General features: G+C 39.0%; 4 protein-coding genes and 2 non-coding genes across 13 annotated transcripts; 3 read left to right on the forward strand and 3 right to left on the reverse strand.

Annotated features, from left to right (window-relative positions):
- Positions 1–234: 234 nt before the first annotated feature.
- On the reverse strand, positions 235–2554 carry LOC111443056 (CRS2-associated factor 2, mitochondrial). Its single transcript, XM_023080669.1, has 5 exons — positions 2005–2554; positions 1621–1748; positions 1316–1541; positions 965–1092; positions 235–843 (listed from the first exon to the last, which is right to left on the reverse strand). Exons 1-5 carry the CDS (start codon positions 2498–2500, stop codon positions 751–753), a joined length of 1071 nt encoding a protein of 356 aa, XP_022936437.1. The 5' UTR covers positions 2501–2554; the 3' UTR covers positions 235–750.
- Positions 2555–4253: 1699 nt separating this feature from the next.
- Positions 4254–8631, forward strand: LOC111443055 (taxadiene 5-alpha hydroxylase-like). Its single transcript, XM_023080668.1, has 4 exons — positions 4254–4839; positions 6353–6800; positions 7769–7956; positions 8168–8631. The coding sequence occupies exons 1-4, from the start codon at positions 4336–4338 to the stop codon at positions 8468–8470; spliced, it is 1443 nt and encodes a 480-aa protein (XP_022936436.1). The 5' UTR covers positions 4254–4335; the 3' UTR covers positions 8471–8631.
- Positions 8632–8810: 179 nt separating this feature from the next.
- Positions 8811–14235, reverse strand: LOC111443054. Of its 3 annotated transcripts, none has more exons than XM_023080666.1 (8): positions 14134–14235; positions 12940–13179; positions 12527–12667; positions 12059–12427; positions 11493–11738; positions 10761–10853; positions 10386–10586; positions 8811–9195 (listed from the first exon to the last, which is right to left on the reverse strand). In XM_023080666.1, exons 2-8 carry the CDS (start codon positions 13147–13149, stop codon positions 8983–8985), a joined length of 1473 nt encoding a protein of 490 aa, XP_022936434.1. In that variant the 5' UTR covers positions 13150–13179; positions 14134–14235; the 3' UTR covers positions 8811–8982. The 3 variants fall into 3 exon arrangements, with proteins under 3 accessions (XP_022936434.1, XP_022936435.1, XP_022936433.1); XM_023080667.1 differs by lacking the exon at positions 14134–14235 and adding an exon at positions 13837–13924; XM_023080665.1 differs by lacking the exon at positions 14134–14235 and having other exon boundaries at positions 12940–13827.
- On the reverse strand, positions 14171–19972 carry LOC111443053. 6 transcript variants are annotated; one of them, XR_002710422.1, is made up of 11 exons: positions 19760–19972; positions 19565–19672; positions 19095–19386; positions 18363–18503; positions 17906–18271; positions 17595–17840; positions 16748–16840; positions 16319–16519; positions 15493–15662; positions 15289–15393; positions 14171–14256 (listed from the first exon to the last, which is right to left on the reverse strand). XR_002710422.1 is itself a non-coding variant. In XM_023080660.1 (10 exons), the coding sequence occupies exons 1-10, from the start codon at positions 19780–19782 to the stop codon at positions 15348–15350; spliced, it is 1686 nt and encodes a 561-aa protein (XP_022936428.1). In that variant the 5' UTR covers positions 19783–19972; the 3' UTR covers positions 15130–15347. The 6 variants fall into 6 exon arrangements, 5 of the variants coding, with proteins under 5 accessions (XP_022936428.1, XP_022936429.1, XP_022936427.1 ...); XM_023080660.1 differs by lacking the exon at positions 14171–14256 and having other exon boundaries at positions 15130–15393; XM_023080661.1 differs by lacking the exon at positions 14171–14256 and having other exon boundaries at positions 15130–15410.
- A 379-nt stretch (positions 19973–20351) lies between these two features.
- TRNAM-CAU lies at positions 20352–20423 on the forward strand. The gene has a single exon. It is a non-coding gene; the product is annotated as a tRNA-Met (tRNA).
- Positions 20424–20508: 85 nt separating this feature from the next.
- On the forward strand, positions 20509–20580 carry TRNAM-CAU. The gene has a single exon. It is a non-coding gene; the product is annotated as a tRNA-Met (tRNA).
- The last annotated feature ends 89 nt before the right edge of the window (positions 20581–20669 follow it).

Here is a 20669-nt window from a genome sequence, read left to right on the forward strand (position 1 = left end):
TATGCCAATGAGGATGTTGGGTCCCCAAATGGGGTAGATTGTGAGATCCCACATCGGTTGAGGAGGGAGACAAAATCTTTCTAGGTCGTAGAACCCTTTCACTATCAACACGTTTTAAAACCATGAGGCTGATAGCAATATGTAACCAGCTAAGATGGACAGAACTAGACACCAAGCCGTGTGCCAACGAAGACACTAGTCCCCAAGGGGATAGATTGTGAGGTTCCACATCGGTTGAAGAGGGAAACGAAACATTTGTTATAAAGGTATGAAAACCTTTCTCTATCAGACGCGTTTTAAAACAGCGAGGATGATGACAATACTTAACATACCAAAGCAAACAATATCTACTAGCGATGAGCTTGAGCTGTTACAATGATATTAATCAAAGATGTTCAAGTCTAAGATCTACAACGAGCATAAACTTGCATGCGAAGGTTAGTCGAGATGCTCAACTTCAACACTACAACACAAGGTTTGAGAAACGAAAATCAACAAATTCCCAAAACTCATTCAAGCTACATTTCCTCTCTCTCTATTCAGTTGGCATCGACCTTCTTCGGGTTCGTGCTCTCTTCACGTCCTCTCTTTGCCTCCCCACTGTATAATCAGCTCATCCCCGAACAAAACAAGTACACAGTATCATTTTCTCATCCTTGAAGAAAGTCCATCCTCTCATCATCTATACCATCATTGGTAACAGAGATCACGTGTTCCACACGCACGTCCCCGACGTCCAACATCCACCATCTACGAGTTCACATCCTCTTCGCGATCTCTCTTCCCTCTCCACAGTATAATCTGCTCATCCTTGAACAAAATGGGTACACAAGGTACCAAATCCTGGATTGTAGGAAGGGGAAACTTAGCATGGAAAGTATCCAATCAACATTGACCAGAGTTCTATGCTTTAATCTTTACATAAGAAACATACTTAGAATTAACAAGATGAGAAGAGCTTTACCCTTAACTTAACGCCTATCCGTTTGCAGTCACTGCTTCCAACATGAGTGCAATCTAGTCGAACGACCTCCTCGAACCCGAAAGCTTCTCTAACTCTCTCCACGACATTAACATATACACCATTCCTTGCTGATAAAACACATTCATGGGTGAAGTTTCAGCTTAAGAAAACTACAAACACAATCTTACTATTCATATCTGAAACACAAACAAATCTTGTAGAGAAAATAAAGATTTTGTAGTCTACTCGAGCATTAAGTACAAGGATTAAGGATTTAAATGGTATCAGAGCCCGACACCGATTGATCTATAACGAAAGAAAGAATAGTGCATTGAAACAACGATTACTCACTAAGTTTCATAAGAGGAGGAGAATTCAATCCCCTGCCTCTCATTTCCTTTGTTTCCTCAAATGACAAGCCATCAGCCACATTCTTCACAAGCTTTGGATATATTGGTGCATAAGGTTTCCACAACATAAGAGGTATAGTTGGTCGATTCGCGGGATCGTAGTTTCGACCACGGTATAACAGAAGGATATTGATATGTCGATATATAATCTTCCCACCAGACTTGTCCTACAGAGAAACTAAAGCTCACATCAGGTAATTTCCTTATGAAAGTTCATCTTTAAATTGAACACATTGAGATTCAAACCTCAAGATGGAAGCATATATTGTTCATATCAAGAGTTGGCACTCCCAAGCATTTGATCCTCACAGCTTCAGCCCTTCTCCAATGGTTGTGTATGTCATCCAATATGTTATGGGTAACTCCCCCTTTTCCTAGTTAAGTCAAATTCAAAAACCCTTTATTCCTTCTTACTTGATCTAAAAAAGTATCTGAGCAACAGTTCATGATCATGAAAAACAAGAACAAAACTGTAGAATGTGCATAAGAACTACAAATATATTAGTCGAAAGGATTCGCGAACGTACAGCGACCAGCCAATTTCCTCCATTAACATGAATTCAAGTTCTCATAGCATGAAATAATCAATCTAGCATTTCAGAATGGTTGTAAAACTATTGTAATATTTACCAAGATTGATTTGCCGAGAACAATTGTTATGTCGATACTGTTCCACAATCTCTGCAACTTCCTCCTCCGATAATGGATCTCCAAGAATCCGTTTCCTCTCCTCTAACACTTCATTTATTTTCACTTCCACCTCTGAAGGAGCCGAAGTTCCAGTCCATTTACGGTCAAGTCGGCCCGGTCCGAACGGCGAGAATTTGGGAGATTCTCGATAGCCTATCGGATTAACCGAGGGATTGGTCTCGGAGTAGGAGTAGAAGAAATCGAAAGGAAGATCGGAATGGAGAGGGAGAGTGGAGTTTTTGATTGAATTCGAATTTCCATCTTGGATCTTCTTCTTCTTCGCCTTTTGGAGCTTGGAAACAGGGGAAAATGGCGGATCGTAAGGGGTTTCAGAGAGAGATTTGGAGAAAATTCGGCAAATCGAGAGGAAATAGCCACTGTATTTTCGGTTTGAGTGATCTGGCAATCTGATTCGGGTTCGGAAATGAATCGCCATCTTCGGCGGCTCAACGAGGGTATGCTGGAAGTTACAGTCTTGCAGCGAGGGAGAGAAGAAGGGAACTTCATACGACGTCGTTTTTGCGGTACGAGGCGAGGGTAACCACGTCATTTTCAAAGACAAGCTAGGCGTACTATGGTAAATACGTTTGAGGGCTTGTGGACAGTCAATTTTGACCTGTAACTTCCCACCCGCACTCACTCGTAACTCTGAGTGAGTCAAGTTAATTTAGTATCGGGTTGCTTATGACCACCCAATGTATACTCAAGCCTTTGATCCCGAGAAGAAGGTTTTAGAAAACGGGGTCGAAAGATTTTTGAAAGTAAGATTGAAAGAAAGATTGAAATCTACGATAGATGACTACGAGCAAAAAGACAACACAACGACTTAAATAACATATAACTTTTAGGAGAGGGAGGATTTGGCAACTAGTCACATTCCTTATATTACATTTGATTCAAGTTTGGCAGGCCTAAACTTGATTTAGCCAAACAGTCATACAAAATCTGAGAGGGAGGAGTTGACGGCTAGTTGCATCTCCTGTAGTACATTCTGGGACATTTCATGTCTACCAGGCATAGACATGATTCTGCCAGAACGTCATATACTCCGAAAATACAAGAAGGAAATTATACATCATAAAAACAGTAAAACTATTCAATGATACAAGGCAAAATTTTTGCAACACGCTTTGGACAAACATGACTGTGACACACAACATTGCTAGCTGGTAATGTGAGTACTGGATGGTTCTAATTCTGGCTAGATACTTAGCCTTGCAACTTTCGAGAAGAAGAACGCACTAGATTACACTTGAAACTTTAATGTTATAGTACACAAAAGATTGCTGTTATTGCTAACTTTACAAAGTTGGATATATAAACTACAAAAACCAGGTGGGGTTAAAGTTGTAGAGTTCTTATTTCAAATATATCGTGTTCTTGGTGTTCTTGGTCAAGCTCTATGGAACGAACAACGTTGCTTGATGAGTCCGTCCTTTTACACGTGTTCTTTCTTGGAATCAAAGTTTTCTCGAAAAAGTTTGGATTCTATTACTAATTTTTGTTTGTTCTTCTTTGTCTCTGTCATCCACCTTTGTCCAATGATGTAGACCCGAAAGGAACATATAAGCAGCTGAAAAAAAAATTATGGATGAGAGTCGTGTTTATAAGATTAATTTTTTAAAATAAAAAAATTAAATAATTATTAAACAAAACCTTAATAATTACAAATATTTTAAATTCTTATTAAATCTCCTCTTTCCATATGTCTACTGTATACAACCCAAATTAAGTCATATCAATAAATAAATAAATAAATAAACATATATATATATATAATAGCAACATACCAACAACATATAAACTTAGTGTTTGCCTGCAGCAAAGAAAAGGACACAATTTGATTCCCATGGATCAATTTGGTATATTACTAAGTTTATGCCTTTTGTTTTTTAGTTTTATATTGTTCGAGTTCGAGTAATGATTTGGCTAAAACTCACGGATAATTGTAAACGATACTTTTTCTATTTAAAGTAAACACCTCAATGTAATTCGGCAAGTTAGACATATCTATAAGACAAGAACAGTGATAGAGACGGAGACGGAGAATTTCTCCGTCCCTCATTCTTGTGATCCTTTTCATTTATTTTTGTAGGAATCGGGGTGGAAAGAATTCCCGAGATTGGGTTTTTCACGAAAAAAATTTCTATATTAAAATAAATAATTTCAATAATATTTTATACCTAAAATATAATATAATATTCACAAATAAATAGCAATGAGATAGGCTCTCACTTCAAAAAAACCAAAACCAAAACCAACCAACCAACAATGATCGCCATAATCCTTCTTCTCATCACCATCTTCGTCTATCTCAGGCTTAGAACCACCTTCTTCTCCACCGCGGTGGCGGCGAAAAACCTTCCTCCGGGGCGGCTGGGGGTCCCATATATAGGCCAAAGCCTGAGCCTTCTACGAGCCATGCGAGCAAACTCGGCCGAGCAATGGCTGCAGCAGAGAGTGGCCAAGTATGGGCCAATTTCGAAGATGACCCTTTTCGGGAAACCGACGGTGTTTGTACATGGGGTGGCGGCGAACAAGGCAGTGGTGTTTTCAGGGGAGGAGGAGGCGGTGTCGAACCGGCAGACCGAGTCGTTGAGGCGGATCTTGGGAGAGAGGAATTTGACGGAGTTGAGTGGTGAGGATCATAAGAGGGTTAGAGGGGCATTGGTTTGGTTCTTGAGGCCTCAGAGCTTGAAAGGGTTTGTGGGGAAGATGGATGGAGAGGTTAGGAAGCATTTGAAGTTGCATTGGCATGGCAACAAGGAAGTCATTGTGAGTTCTCTAAATTTTTTTTTTTTTTTTGAAAAATTATATAAATTGTTCGGGTTTGACTTAGGCTGCGTTTGAGTCTGAATTTTCAAACCCGACATTTTAGCAATTTCGTGGACCAAAAATGAGATTATCTCACACCTTAGGGGCTAAAATGTCGAGTTTGAAAACTCAATGACAAAAAATAACATAAGTCAAACTTCAACGACCAAAAGTGTAATTTTTTCACTTTTGTAACAACTCAAGTCTAATGCTAGAAGATACGTCCTCTTTGACTTTGTTCTCCTCTCCAACCGAGGTGAGATCGTTCTCTTCCCTAACCGATGTGGGATCTCACAATCCACACCCTCCCCCCTTCGAGACACAGCTTTCTTACTGGGACACATTTCCTTCTCCAATCGATGTGAGATCTCACAATCCACCCCCCCACTGGGACACATTTCCTTCTCCAATCGATGTGAGATCTCACAATCCACCCCCCCACTGGGACACATTTCCTTCTCCAATCGATGTGAGATCTCACAATCCACCCCCCCTCACTGGGACACATTTCCTTCTCCAATCGATGTGAGATCTCACAATCCACCCCCCTCGGGGCCCAGCATCCTTGCTGACACTCGTTTCCTTCTCCAATTGATGTGGGGACCCCCCAATCCACCCTTCAAGGCCAGCGTCCTTGCTGACACATCACCCAGTGTCTGGCTCTAATACCATTTCTAAAAATCCAAGCTCACCCCTAATAGATATTGACCTCTAATAGATATTGTCCTCTTTGGATTTTTCTGTTCGAGCTTTCCCTCAAGGTTTTTAAAATATGTCTACTAGGGAGAGTTTCTACACCCTTATAAAGAATGCTTCATTCTCTTCCCTAACCAATGTCAGATCTAACAATAAATAAGTTTATGAAAAACAAGTTACTAAAACTTCATTTTTAGTTTTAAAACACCGTAAAAAGTAGATAACAAACGAAAAATTCATAGGTGGAAATAGTGATTATAACCTTAAAACTTCAAAAAAACGAAGAATAAAGAACAAAATGGTTATCACACCCTTATAAACAATACTTCATTCTCCTCCTCAATCGACGTGAGATCTCACAATAAATAAGTTTATGAAAAACACGTTACTAAAACTTCCTTTTTAGTTTTAAAAACCCATAAAAAGTAGATAACAAACGAAAAATTCAGAGGTGGAAATAGTGTTTATAACCTTAAAACTTCAAAAAATGAAGAACAAACAACAAAATGGTTATCACACCCTTATAAACAATACTTCATTCGCCTCCTCAATCGACGTGAGATCTCACAATAAATAAGTTTATGAAAAACAAGTTACTAAAACTTCCTTTTTAGTTTTAAAAACCCGTAAAAAAAGTAGATAACAAACAAAAAATTCAAAGGTGGAAATAGTGTTTATAACCTTAAAACTTCAAAAAACGAAGAACAAAGAACAAAACAGTTACCAAACAAGACTTAAATCGTCGTTTTAACGTCTTAACAATGTTACAAAAACGCAGGTAGCACCATTGATGAAAACACTAACCTTTGACATCATATGCTCTCTCCTGTTTGGGATTGAAGAAGGGCCAACAAGAAAGAGCATAATAGAATGCTTCAAAACAATGGTGGATGGGATTTGGTCTGTTCCAATCAACCTGCCATTCACAAGGTACAGCCATAGCCTCAAAGCAAGTGCAAAAGTTCAACAGATATTGAAGCAGCTTTTGAAGGACAAGGCACAAAAAATGGAAGGAGAAGAAGAAGAAAAGGAAGAGGATAAGAACCTGATTACTTGTTTGCTTAGCATCAAGAACAAAGACAAAGAACAAGCTTTGAGTGAGGAGGAAATTGTGCACAATATCATCCTTCTATTGATTGCTGGACATGACACAACATCCATTTTGATTACTCTTATGCTTAGGGTTATGGCTACAAACCCAACTGTTTATGCAGCTGTTCTTCAAGGTATGTATGTAAATTTTTAGTTCTTTCTTATATATGGGGTGTAGTTTAGTTGAGATCTTTGACAATTTTGAAAAAAACGAGATTCGATCTTAGTAGAATTGGGGTTTGGGGTTTGTGTTACAAGATTGGTTGAGTTATCGGGGTTTTAAGTAAGTCGAAGGGGTGAGTCGGGTGCTTGTGGGCCCCCTCTGTTAGCTCACCGCTAGCAAATATTGTCATCTTTGGGTTTTTACTTCTTGGCTTGCCCTTTAAGGCTTTAAAACGCATCTACCAGGGAGAGGTTTCCACACCCTTATAAAGAATGTTTTGTTTCCCTCTCCAACCAACGTGGGATCTCACAATCAACCTCCCTTGGGGGCCCAGCGTCCTCGCTAGCACACCACTTGATGTCAGGCTCTGATACCATTGTAACAGTCCTAGCCTACTACTAGCAGATATTGTTCTCTTTGGACTTTCCCTTCTAGGCTTCATCTCAAGGTTTTAAAACACGTCTAATAAGAAAAGATTTTTACATTCTTACAAGGAATGCTTCACTCCCCTCTCCAACTAATGTGGGATCTCACAATTCACCTCCATTGGGGGGCAGCGTCCTCGCTAGCACACCGCCCAATGTCTAGCTCTAATACCATTTGTAACAGCCATAGCCCACTACTAGCAGATATGGTCCTCTTTGGGCTTTCCATTCTGGGCTTCGGACATTTGAATATCGATTTAAATGCTTTAACAGTCTAGTTTTAGAAGGTTGACTTTTAAAAAGGTTTTTCAATGATTAGATGACTTCAATGGGTCATTCTAATCTTAGAATCAATCAGTTATCCAGTTATCCAGTCATTATGATGAGATTTCGAGTTGTATTTGAAACTCCAACTAAAAGTATACTCTTCTTTGGATCGTTGTTCATTATAAGTTAGTCAAATTCATCGACCCAAGTCGAATAATAACTAAACGTACACTATTTATGGTTTTAGAACATGAAGACATACTTAGAAGCAAGGAATGTGGGGAGGCCCTCACTTGGGAAGATGTTTCCAAGATGAAGTACACATGGAGAGTAGCATTGGAGACTTTGAGACTTTTCCCACCTGTCTTCGGAGGGTTTAGAGTGGCTCTCAAAGACATTCAATTAGGTGGATACACTATTCCAAAAGGATGGCAAGTAAGCCAACTTCACCTTCTTTACGGTTTTTACAATATTCTTTTGAAGTTCAGGTACTAAACTCATAAGTCTTTACGGTTTTTACAATATTCTTTTAAAGTTCAGGTAATAAACTCATAAGTCGACGAGTATTAACTCAAACCCATTTCCCTTTTCTTTTCATTTGTCCTTCTAAACCCGACATTGATGAACTACCATTCACTGAATTCAGATATTTTGGGCGGCATCAATGACCCATTTGGACGAGAAAATATTCAGAGACCCACAAAAGTTTGAACCAAGTAGATTTGATCAGAACCAGACGTCCATTCCACCACCCTTATCTTTCATCGCCTTTGGTGGAGGACCCAGAATTTGCCCTGGCTACGAGTTTGCAAAGCTTGAAACTCTTGTCACTATTCATTACATAATCACTCAGTTCACTTGGAAGCTCTCTTCACAAGACTTCTTGACCAGAGATCCAAGCTTGATGCCCAACAAAGGGTTACCCATTCAACTTTACCCCAAATTATGAACAAACTTAGCACGAATCGACTAGTCGTGGGTGACTTGTAATGTAATATTCTAAACTTTCATTCTATGTTTAATCTTGTCTTTTATGTAGATCGTTATGATTTCAGTTGTCTGTAATGTTGTATAAGTTTCAGTTCATTTTTATGTTTTCTTTGTTACCGTCGATGTGAAAATCTAAACACGTACCGTATAAGTTGTGCTAAGGGTGTTCACACTAGGGATTATATTCCTCGTTCCCATCTTTGTCCAATTCCCCGCCCTGTCCTGTCCCGTCCCCTGCTTAATGTAAAAATATTTTCAATACAATATACATATGTTATGTATGGACATCCCACCAAATCTTAAACGAAATGATGAACTTCTTATTACTTTATTGTAAGACGTCTTATTTCTAGGTACGTCTGTTATTAGTGAGTATCCCATCAAACCTTAAACTAAAGGCAAGACTACTTATTATCATCAAGTATTCAAGAGCCAACCCGCACGACACGAAAGAAACCTTGAAGAGGGTTTCTAGCAGTTGTTTGGATGGAAGTAAGTTGGAAGAGAAGGGCACCTTTCGTTCATATGTTGATGGGGTTGGATGGTATTATATCCAGGCAAATCCATTCTATACCTTCCAAGAATTTGACAATATGGAAGCGTCACATTATCCCCACCATTGCACCATTTTGGGAGCCGGCTTGAATTGTTTTCATAAAAGTTGAGATTGTATGCATCTTTTATCTGCATCAAAGCATATCAAGAAAGATCAAAATCATCCATTTTAGTAACTCGATCTACAAAAAAACCCGAGAAATGTAGCACAATTGCTGGAAGAATATCTCGAATAGGTCATTAACCGAGAACTTTGACTTGAGAAGAATGGAAGAATTATACAAAGAATAGGTATACCAAACAGGTCATTAGTTTATGAACTTTAAATTTTGTGTGAGATCCCACAACGATTGGAGAGGGGAACGAGTGCCAGCGAGGATGCTTAGCCTCGAAGGGGATGAATTGTGAGATCTCAAATCGATTGGAGCGGAGAACGAGTGTCAGCAAGGATGTTGGATCTCGAAGGGGATGAATTGTGAGATCCCACATCGGTTGGAGAGGGGAACGAAACATTATTTATAAAGGTGTGGAAACCTCTCCCTAGCAGACGCATTTTAAAATTGTGAGGTTGAAGGCGATACGTAATGGGCCAAAGCCGACAATATCTATTAGCGGGTGGGCTTGGGTTGTTATATTATGTCTAGTAGGTCATTGAATTTTAAAAGTTTTTGATAAATCCGAAACTTTCTTTTTGTATCCAAAAGTCTCTTAGTGTCGAATAGATCGCTAAACTATCAATTTAGTGTCTAGTAGAAATACCTTACCTATTTTGTAATGCATCATACCCAGGACTCGGACTAGGATATGGAATCCAAATTCAACACTAGATGGCCTCAACATTCTCTTACCTCTCCTATGACAACCACGTTACATACTTGTCGCTTTAGAGTGAAGACTATTATCCTCATCAACCAACAGGAGACCTTTTATCATGTTTTTTTCTCACTCACATGTTTCTTAGAAAAATTCATAGTAGTCCAGCATAGAATTGCTCCTAGCTAAACACGCTTAACTTTCGAGTTTCTATAATTAAGTCACCCAGAAAAAGAAGATGCACCTTGTTGGTATAGGTAGTAACTTTCAACTCTTTTAAGTTTTTCTTAACCACCATATCCTAAAGATCGCTCATTCTGACGTAGTTTTAGTTCATTCATGTATCATTCACTTACTCAAACATCAGATATTTAACCTAAAAAAATGCAGGCTAGTTTCTTCAATGTCTTTTACCCACAAACAGCACAAAATAATAAGAATGACACAAATTGGCCAAGCTCTTAACAATGTAAACATATAGAGCAGAAGATTGTGAGGGAACTTACAGTGAACTCTGTGGCTTGAATTGAGGTAGCAAGCGGACCAAAAAGGCCAGCTGCCTTGTAAATTTGAAGGACAAAAGCAACACATGATGCTGATTTCCCGTCTTCATAGATCCAATCATCCTGTTCAGGAATAGCCAGTAGTTCCCCAAAAGATGATCCTCGCTTTTCCACTTCAACTAGAATCTCAGGAAGCTCAAGCCCCTGCCATATAAACCAACATAATGACCATTCCGAATTTCAAAGCTGTTCGGATCGAGGACACGTTCGAAATTACTTTTTAAGTACCCAAAAATATTAAGGGTTAAAAAATATTAACGTCGATATCACTATCGGGATTTCAACTTTGTGGATATTCCAATCATTGATGAAAACTACCTTTGTTCCAAGTCGTATGTTTAGAGCTTCATTCCACAACTTTGTTGCCAGGGTCGGCTGCATTTGATTCCATATAGTCATAGCAGAAGCAACCTGTAGTTTCAAATAGTGCCAACAATCAAATTCAAAAGATTTACTTTTGGTCCCGGTTAGAATGTAACATCACATCCCAATTCCATCGCTAACAGATATTGTCTGCTTTGGCTCGTTATGTATCGTCATTAGCCTCATGGTTTTAAAATGCGTGTGCTAAGGAGAGGTTTCCACATTCTTAAGGAATGCTTTGTTCCCCTCTCCAACCGATGTGGGATCTCACAATTCACCCCTCTTGGGACCCAGTGATACTATTTGTAATAGCTCAAGCCCACCGCTAGCAGATATGGTCTACTTTGGCCTGTTACGTATCGCTGTCAGCCTCACGATTTTAAAACGCGTATGCTAGGGAGAGGTTTCCACACTCTTGTAAAGAATGCTTCGTTCCCTTCTCCAACCGATGTAGGATCTCACACTGAACCTTCGTGAAAATAATAATTTAGTCCCTGAACATCTATAATATCCTACCATGAAAAATATTACTAAAATGTTATGAAATTTTGCATGGTGGAGATTAAGCTGTTACAAAATTTGAAAGTATAAAGACTAAATAGCTATAAAAGTTATGGGACTAAAAATGTTTTTTTAACCTGAGGAGCGGAAACGTTAGTAAACTAAGTATATATGTTTGTTTTTTACCATATGGGCATCCAAGGGAGAAGGATAGTTTCCGTGGGTGGTGTCAATCCAGCTGAAAATCAAGTTATGATAGCCATAGGGTTTCTTAACCATGCTCCTTGCATACTCCCATGCAGCAGTTTCATTAAACTTGGCCCTCAAATCAGGATGCAAAGGAAGCAATGCAATGTGGGGATTGGATGGATCTTTGTTGAGTTCATAGTCCCACCATTCATCCCATGCTAAAATATCAATAATATCACCCTCCTGCAACAATAGTTAAACCATGTGTATTTGACCTTTTAATTAGGTTTAGCCACATAGATAATATTATAATGAATTAAAAAGAACGAGTAATATTTGATTGCTAGCTGAGCTACGACCATTTTGTAGTTGGGCTCAATCACGTGATGTTAAGTAGAACTCTCGTGGCTTGATGCGAAAAAAAATATCTGTTGCAGTTCAACTAGCAGTGAAGTAGCACTATTAAGATCGAGTATGTCAACTTTTTAAGCATGGGGATTGGAGCGCGGATCCCACGCACTCGCATGGATGTGAAGCAAATTAAGGATTAGTGAAAAACATACCATTCCACCATTGCCCCGCCCAGATTCAGCAACCCACAAGTTTCCTTCAGAATCCCTTAAGCAAACAGCAGAATGGCCAGCAAATGAACCAGTAACCCACTTCTCTAGAGTCTCAAAGCCACCCCATGGGCCACGAATTTTGGACAGTGCTAAGAAGTCTCCAGAGTTGATATCATCAACATTGACGCTGGTACTCCATGGAGGAGGGCGTTCCTTGAAGGTGGTACTCATTTCATTCTCAAGAAATTTAATATTGGATTGCTCGCCCCATTCAGAGTTTGCAAACAAAGGGAGGACACTGTACAGTGCTTCAAGGCTTTTCAACACTCCAGCTTGCATCAGGAAAATTGAAACCCCTTCCCTTTTAACCTGATTTCAGAACAGATCATACACCCAATTCATAAAGAACCAGAATTAAGATAGAATAATTATCAAACGAGATCTAAATAATTATCAAACAGTTCTTACATATTCAAATTCTTCCTTTCCTTCCCATTGATCGAACTCGAGAGTATGTTCTCTAGACAGAAAATAGCCATCCCAAGTCCAGCGGTATGGAGTTGCAAAGATATAAACATCCGTACACGTTAGACTATGTGCATTGCTAACCTGCATATATATATATCTCGGGTAAGTGTAACACCTAGATGCATCTCCGGCGTTGTAGTTTTTAGATCGAGATTAAAAATCATAGCTTCAAGAACACTCGTCATGGTGCTTCAATGTAATCATTTTATGTTATATGTTTCTCAAAAGTGTCGGGTCCAAAATGATACAACCTTTAACTTATGCATAACTTAGCTTATTATGTTTTTTTCTACTCAAAAAGGTTAGAGCTTTAAATCCTCAAAAACTCCCTTAATAACTAACTATTAATATACCTTTATATGAAGCGTACCACCGCCATATTCAGAGCCAGACTTGTTATGGAACTCCAACCATGCGGTGTTCTGATAGAAACAAGCCCCTTGCCACTGAACAGATTTCTCAGGAGAGGAGACAGCTCCGACGTATGCCGGAAGAAGATTGGCGGGGTTTTCGAAAGAGCTCAGAATCCGCCATGACACCTTTCTTGGTAGTAATGGAAGCATGTCGCGAGGAGAAAATGGCAATTTCAGGGCCTGCAGTTGCAATGGAAGAAGAAAACCCACAATGAAAACAAGAAGAATTACAGTTCTGGGAATCAAACAAGAAGAAGAAGCCATGGATGTTATGTTAGAGAAATGGGAGTAATATGCATCTTTTTATAGGCATCTTAGAGATTGGGTTATGATTATGAATTTTCAATATTGCTTTATTTTGATTGCTTCAATTCATAGTGGTAGGATTAGTGGGAATTGGGTTTTGTTTAATTAGTGTTTAGAAGCCATGTGTCCTCCATTTTGATGGCCATTAAATGATTATATTGGATATTATGATGCTTGAGACGACTTAGAAATGTTTGTTTATGAAGGAGATGATCGAAGAGTTTTTGAGTGGTATGAACTCAAATTTTCATAGCGGTAGATAGTGGAGCTGGTTTTGATTTGATTAGTGTTTAGAGCAATGTGTCATCTGTTCTAGCTAAGTCAAACTTAACTCAAATGAATTTATCCACCGAGCCTAAAGAGACTATGCACATTGCAGAAACAACATAATTGACAGAAAGCTTCTATCTGACACTTGCATAGAATGCACCATTGCAGAAACAACACCAAGGAAGAATATCTTTGACTAAGGAACACAAAAACGAATACAAATACGGGACACAGATACGATAGAACAAGTCGATAACATACCACTCAGCTACAGAATCATACTCAGCAAAATCTCCAGATTTTGTAGAAAAGTTTGCAAATTCTATGTTCTTTGCACGATCCCTAGGATAACTAACATATCTCTTAAAACGCTTCGTTCTCTCTCGATTAGGAGACTGTAAGCCATTTTCCAAAATATTACCTAAGTAGAAGTTCTAAAAAAAACGTTAAACTCTTGTAAAATATAAACTATAAGCTAGAATTTAGGTTAAAAAGATAGTAATTAAGCACCTTGAATTCAAGGAATGTGCTAAACAATGAAGTGGTTTATGTGTTTACCTCACTGTCATCGTTTTCCTCACCCTGCCTAAGATATCATTCAGAAAGCCTCCTCTGGTTCAGAATTTGGACACTCTTTATAGGCCACCGCCTTGCCCTTCTTCATGCCATGAGCCAATCGACCTGATAACAAAAAATGGCTCCAGAAGAGAATCAGAAAACAGGGTTAAGTTTTAAAATCTGGCCCTCTTTGGCAAACTTATAGCATTCATTCATGGGCAGGTTCCTATCAAGTTCATCTTCAGTCAATATTAAAATGTCTGAAGCTAGTCTGTTAGAATTGAGCAAGGCAAAGCACTCAGCCCTGACACGCTTGTGTAAAACCTCATGGTTTGACACCAACTTGCACCTTTTAGGCTGTGAGGAATGCTCTTGTACCACTCTTCAAGCCTGAATATCCGAAGGAGTGTGTGGGAGGATGGATGAAGAATGTAGCCTCTCATATATATTAGCAATTTAGCAAGGAAGCCAACAGTCAGAGTCTTCACAGAAAAATTCTTGATGCTTATGGGCCCGATGATTTATCCATGACTGAGATGAAGCTCAAATCAAACTAAAGGCAAGTCCGCTCAAATCAAACTAAAGGCAAGTCCAAACCAAATATCTGCTAGTGATGAGCTTGAGCTGTTACAAATGGTACCGGAGCCAGACATCGGGAGGTGTGCTAGCGAGGAAGCTGGGCCCCGAAGGGGGTGGATTGTGAGATCCCACATCAGTTGGAAAGGGGAATGAAACATTCTTTATAATAATGTGGAAACCTCTCCCTAGCAGACACGTTTTAAAAACCTTGAGGAGAAGCCTAGAAGGAAAAGCCCGAAGAAAACAATATCTGCTAGCGGTCTAGCGGTGGGCTTGAGCTGTTGCATTGTAAATCCATGCCATCAAATACCAAATTCAAAATCTAAAATGCACAAATAAGTTGATACTAAGGGTGTTCATTGTCAATGCGAAAAACTATATTCCATAATTGGCATATGCAGGTTATTTCACAAAGCCTGATCAAATAGAAGCTCAATAAATATGAACAGCTGATTTCACTGAAATTTATCAAACATCAACTACAACTTCATAGGTATGCTTGATTTTCAATAGGTACAGAAAAAAGTTAATGTAACCTAATTTCTATTTAAGAGAGAAAGAGGGAGAGATCTATACCTTATTTGAATTTTCTATAGGAATGACAAATTGGAACAGAACTGAAGCAACATTATGTGCTACACGTTCCAACATATTGCTTCAGATATGCAAAAACTTAGAAGGCTACAAGAAAATCAATACTGTAACAACTGAAATCATCAAGACATAAGACGTTTCTAGCAATTCTTTGGACGGTAGTACTTGGTTGGAAGAGAAGGGCACCTTTCATTCATATGTTGATAGGGCTCAATGCTATTATATCCCGGTAAATACATTCGATACTTTCCAAGAATCTGACAATATGGAAGCTTGACATCGTCCCCACCATTACACCACTTCGGAAGGCGGCTTGAATTGTTTTCAAAAAAGTTGAGAGTGTATGCATCTTTTATCTGCATTTTAGATGGATAGTATATTAAAGACCCAAAACACAGAAAGAAGATCAAAATCATTCATTATAAAATGTTACAATCTGGCTGCATAAAAATCATTCATTTTTAAAAGATGTGAATATGTCAAAAACTTGTTAGATACAAAATTCAAAGTTCCGAAATCTATTAGATACAAATATGTAAGATCAAGGACTAAACTTATAATTTAATCAAACATTATCAACAAGTTAAACAAAATAAGGGCTAGTCCTACTCCAAAGAACATGATAGGTATCTTTTTATTTACTAGTTCTCTCCCATAGAAATGAAATACATATGATAACCGACCAAGGAAGTCACAACTCCCCTCTTAACTTCCTGTAAAAATTTCAGACATATATAACTATCTAAAACTGAACCTCTTACTCATCGCTTGGGACTAAATTCCCTCCCTTACCCTTCCTGGAATAAACCTTAAGGTACAAGGTCTAATGGCATGATTCTAAGCTATATTGGCTATAATGATGGTTGACGAGATCAAAATATCCCTCCGCCGTCAACTTTTAGTTTCTTCAACGTCTCTTGTCCAGAAACAGCACAAAATAATAGGAATGACACAAATTGACCCATTTTTTTAACATTGTAAACATATAGCAGAACATTCTCGGCAAACGTACTGTGAACTCTGTGACTTGTATTGAGCTAGAAAGTGGACCAAAAAGCCCGGCCGCCTTGTACATTTCAAGGATAAAAGCAACACACGATGCTGATTTCCCGTCAGCATAGATCCAGTCATCCTGTTCAGGAATAGCCAGTAGTTCGCCAAAAGATGACCCTTGCTTTTCAACCTCAACTAGAATCTCAGGAAGGTCAAGGCCCTGCAAAGGAAAAAGAAAACGGCTAAACAAAAGAGCATTGGGAAGGAAAAATGGATAAAAAAGAAACTCCAATTATGAATACAGCATACAAAAGTTCTCTGTGAAACCTTTGGATCATTTTAGATATGATAACTATGAAGAAAGATGGCTAATTCAAATATTCAACTCCATAATCATCGATTTCTTAGAAAGCTTTCTTCACTTTAACTAGATAAGCACTATAACTACCTTTGTTCCAAGTCGTATGTTTAAAGCTTCATTCCACAAGTTTGCCGCAAGGGTTGGCCTCACTTGTGTCCATATTGTCATAGCAGAAGCAACCTATAGTAAAATAGTGCCAACAATCAAACTCTCAAGAGTAAAATGATAAAACTCTTTAGGAGCTACCATGGCAAGATCCATACAAATTACTGAGAACAAAGTTAAATATATAAACATCATTGAGACAAGCACATATTTAATACCATATAGGTTTTCAATTACAATTTTCACAACCCCTTTTTGCTCCTGTTGATAGAATAAATAGAATCACTTGAATCTAGAACTGCCACTATAACATGTCAAGTCAAGTCAAGTCTATTAGGCACATCACTTAATAGACTAATGGAAAGATCAAATAAGCATTCCAATAAACTCGAAGAAGGGGAAATTTTTGCAGCTATTTCTTCTATGGGAAACCTCAAATCAACCAGCCCTGACGGTTTCATTTCAGAACTAATGAAAGAAAGTTGGAACATCACTAAAATATATAGTTTACGGCCTTTACGCGGAGTGCTTTACACAAATCTTTTTATAATACAAAGAGTTATCTCATTCATTTAGATTTGAGGGCTTTCTTTGCCAACTCCTCGATTTACGCTTAGAGACCCCTCCAGGCCTAAGACCTTTACCCTGTGTTCTCCCAACAGAAGGCATTCCAATAAAAGGAGAGCTAGAATCATGCATTTATCATATGCGAAAGGTTAGTCTTAATGCTACAATGATAAGGCACAGTATACAGGGGAATGAGATGCATCGTTCCTAACAGCTCCGAACCTCGAGATGGGGAAAACAGTAAATAAGTAGATAGTTATACCAGATGGGCATCCAAGGGAGGTGGATAGTTTCCATGGTTGGTGTCGATCCAGCTAAATATCAAATTATGATAACCATATGGTTTCCCAACCATGCTCCTTACATACTCCCACGCAGCAGTCTCATTCAACTTCGCCCTCAAATCAGGATGCAAAGGAAGAAATGCAATGTGGGGATTGGATGAATCGTTGTTGAGTTCGTAGTTCCACCACTCATCCCATGGTAAAACATCAATAATATCATCCTCCTGCAAGAAGAACAAAAGCATAAATCACACAATCCTCGTGCATGAAGAACAAAAGGCACACATACCACTCCAGTTCCACGCCCAGATTCAGCAACCCACAAGTTTCCTTCAGAATCCCTTAAGCAAACAGCAGAATGACCAGCAAATGAACCAGTAACCCACTTCTGTAGAGTCTCAAAAGCACCCCACGGACCACGAAATTTGGATAATGCTAAGAAATCTCCAGAGTGAATATCATCAACATTAACACTTGTAGTCCATGGGGGACGACGTTCCTTAAAGGTAGGACCCATGTGATTCTCAAGAAACTTAATATTAGATTGCTCGCCCCAGTCCGAATTTGCAAACAAAGGGAGGACGTCGAACAATGCTTGAAGGGTTCTCAATACCCCAGCTTGCAAGAGGAAAATTGAAACCCCTGCCTCTTTAACCTGATCTCAGAAGAACATACAACCAAATTTAAAAACAAGTAGCTAAGTTGTAAAAAATCATCTTGTTACAAGCATCATGCTAACAACATACGTATTCAAATTCTTGTTTTCCTTCCCATTCTGTAAACTCAAGAGTATGTTCTCTGGAAAAGAAATAGTAGTCCCACGTCACACGATACGGCGTTGCAAAGATATAAAGATCCATACACGTCCAACTATGTGCATTGCTAGCCTGCAAAGGACATATATTAATCGTTGAAGATACATCAAACTTGCAACTGGCAATCATGTTCTTTCCCATCTGTACTGTAAAAGCATGATATCAAAACAATCCTAATAAAGCTAATTCTTTACTTTTTCCGAGAGGCAGTCGTTTACGTGAAGAGAAACCTTAAACATGACACATCTCAAAAGTGCACAATCCTCGTTCGGTTAAGAAATGAAATCCAAAGCCAAAAACATAAAGATGAAATCAGTTTCCTATAAAGATCAAACTAAAAAACAAATAAACTAAGGATCACCTGGGCACCCGCAGCTCATTAGAACACAAACACATAATCCAAGGCTAAAAAGTCTTCTGCCAATCAATTCTATCAAACAAGATAATTCATAGGAATCATACAGGGATTAAACTCACCAACTACCATCAAATTTGTCGAATTAATGGCTCTACTCTGCCAAGAAGCAAAAATTCAGCTGCAATCAATAAAACTACACACGACACATTAATTCTGTCCGAATCTCCTAGTTGACAAACACAAGCCCCCACAAAACTCAATCTGAAAAAGCACAAAATCGAAGCTAAAATAAAGCACGTACACACCTTTATATGAAGCGTACCACCGCCAAATTCAGAGCCGGAATTGTTATGAAATTCAAGCCAAGCGGTGTTCTTATCGAAGCAAGCCCCTTGCCATTGAATAGACTTATCAGGAGAGGAGACAGCTCCGACGAAAGTCGGAAGAAGATCGTCGGCGTTGTTCAGATAGTTGAGAATCGGCCATGAGACCTGCCTGGGAAGCAATGAAAGCATGTCGATAGGGGAAAACGGCGATTTCAGAGCCTCTGGTTGCGATGGAAAAAGAAACACCAGGACGGAAACAAGAAGAACAGTTCTGGGAATCAAAGAACAAAAGGATTGAGAAGAAGAAGCCGCCATGGATGTCATGCTTGAGAAACAAGAGAGAAAGAGAGTAATCTGAAGAAAATCACACAATGAGATATTGAAGATTGGGCGAACCGATACGTAATTTTTTTTAGTTCGAATCGATCAGATACATAATAATTTTTTACGAGGATAGCACTTCAATCCAGACACCAGACTCTGGATCTTCCTTCCATGGCAAGTCATGCAAAATGCTGCATGATCTTCGTTCTTTAGCCGAAAAATGAAGCCACGAGCTAGACCTCATCATCAAAAAATTTGGATTTCATCAACAAAAATTCTAATCCATTATTGAAACGCCAAAAACTCAAAGATTTATCCACAGTTCAATGCTTCGTTGCATCATCAACGTAGAAGCTTCATTGTCATCCTCATCCAAAAGTTAGCTATCAAACGATTTGAGTTCCCGGCAACTCCCTAGCGCGAGTTCGATGAAGCTAGAAGTGTAGGCTGGGATGGCGCGAGCCACTGCTTTGAGTAGGCCATCTCTCGTGCGTTCGCAGCACCACCGCTATCTGGGTATGAGCGGGTTCTTGTGCTTGCCAGAATTCGAGTTAACTTTTTTTTACAATCCGATCAAACTACTGATAGTATGTAATGATCTGCCATTACAATAGAATATTTTCTATGTTCCAACAAATTATAGACTTATAAAAGACTTGTTTTAAAGATAAAAGATCCACAACCAATTCCGAGAATTTGAGTTAATCCTTTTTTACGATCCGATCAATTTATTGATAGTATATAATGGTTAGCTATCAGAGTAGCGCAGCGGAAGTGTGGTCGGCCCATAACCCACAGGTCCCAGAATCAAAACCTTGGCTCCGGTAGGATATTTTCAACATTCCAATAAATTGTAGTTCGAGTTAACCCTTCTGATCGAATCAATCTACTGATAGTATATAATGGTAGGCTATCAGAGTGGCGCAGCGGAAGCGTGGTGGGCCCATAACCCACAGGTCCCAGGATCGAAACCTGGCTCTGATAGAATATTTTTAACCTTCCAACAAATTGTAGTTCGAGTTAACCCTTTTGATCGAATCAATCTACTGATAGTATACAATGGTCGGCTATCAGAGTGGCGCAGCGGAAGCGTGGTGGGCCCATAACCCACAGGTCCCAGGATCGAAACCTGGATCTGATAGGATATTTTCAAACGTTCCAACAAATTGTAGTTCGAGTTAACCCTTCTGATCGAAACAATCTATTGATAGTATATAATGGTCGGCTATC

This window comes from Cucurbita moschata, unplaced genomic scaffold (genome assembly GCF_002738365.1).
Source record: "Cucurbita moschata cultivar Rifu unplaced genomic scaffold, Cmos_1.0 Cmo_Scf00005, whole genome shotgun sequence".
NCBI classification, from domain to species: domain Eukaryota; kingdom Viridiplantae; phylum Streptophyta; class Magnoliopsida; order Cucurbitales; family Cucurbitaceae; genus Cucurbita; species Cucurbita moschata.

Bases quoted from the DNA above. Each gene is read 5' to 3' on its own strand.
- LOC111443056 (XM_023080669.1), bottom strand. From the start codon at position 2,500: ATGGCGATTCATTTCCGAACCCGAATCAGATTGCCAGATCACTCAAAC. The intron at 1,749-2,004 runs GTAAATATTACA...TGACTTAACTAG, and splicing joins TTCTCGGCAAATCAATCTTG to GAAAAGGGGGAGTTACCCAT. The intron at 844-964 runs GTAAAGCTCTTC...CCTACAATCCAG, and splicing joins GGATAGGCGTTAAGTTAAGG to GATTTGGTACCTTGTGTACC.
- LOC111443055 (XM_023080668.1), top strand. From the start codon at position 4,336: ATGATCGCCATAATCCTTCTTCTCATCACCATCTTCGTCTATCTCAGG. The intron at 4,840-6,352 runs GTGAGTTCTCTA...ACAAAAACGCAG, and splicing joins ATGGCAACAAGGAAGTCATT to GTAGCACCATTGATGAAAAC. The intron at 6,801-7,768 runs GTATGTATGTAA...TTATGGTTTTAG, and splicing joins TTATGCAGCTGTTCTTCAAG to AACATGAAGACATACTTAGA.
- LOC111443054 (XM_023080665.1), bottom strand. From the start codon at position 13,263: ATGGCTTCTTCTTCTTGTTTGATTCCCAGAACTGTAATTCTTCTTGTT. The intron at 10,854-11,492 runs GTAAAAAACAAA...TTGAAACTACAG, and splicing joins CTCCCTTGGATGCCCATATG to GTTGCTTCTGCTATGACTAT. The intron at 9,196-10,385 runs GTAAGTTCCCTC...GCTTTGATGCAG, and splicing joins TTCAAGCCACAGAGTTCACT to ATAAAAGATGCATACAATCT.
- LOC111443053 (XM_023080660.1), bottom strand. From the start codon at position 19,782: ATGATGCAACGAAGCATTGAACT. The intron at 19,387-19,564 runs GTAAAAAATTAT...TTTGATTCCCAG, and splicing joins TGGATTGAAGTGCTATCCTC to AACTGTTCTTCTTGTTTCCG. The intron at 16,841-17,594 runs GTATAACTATCT...ATTTTACTATAG, and splicing joins CTCCCTTGGATGCCCATCTG to GTTGCTTCTGCTATGACAAT.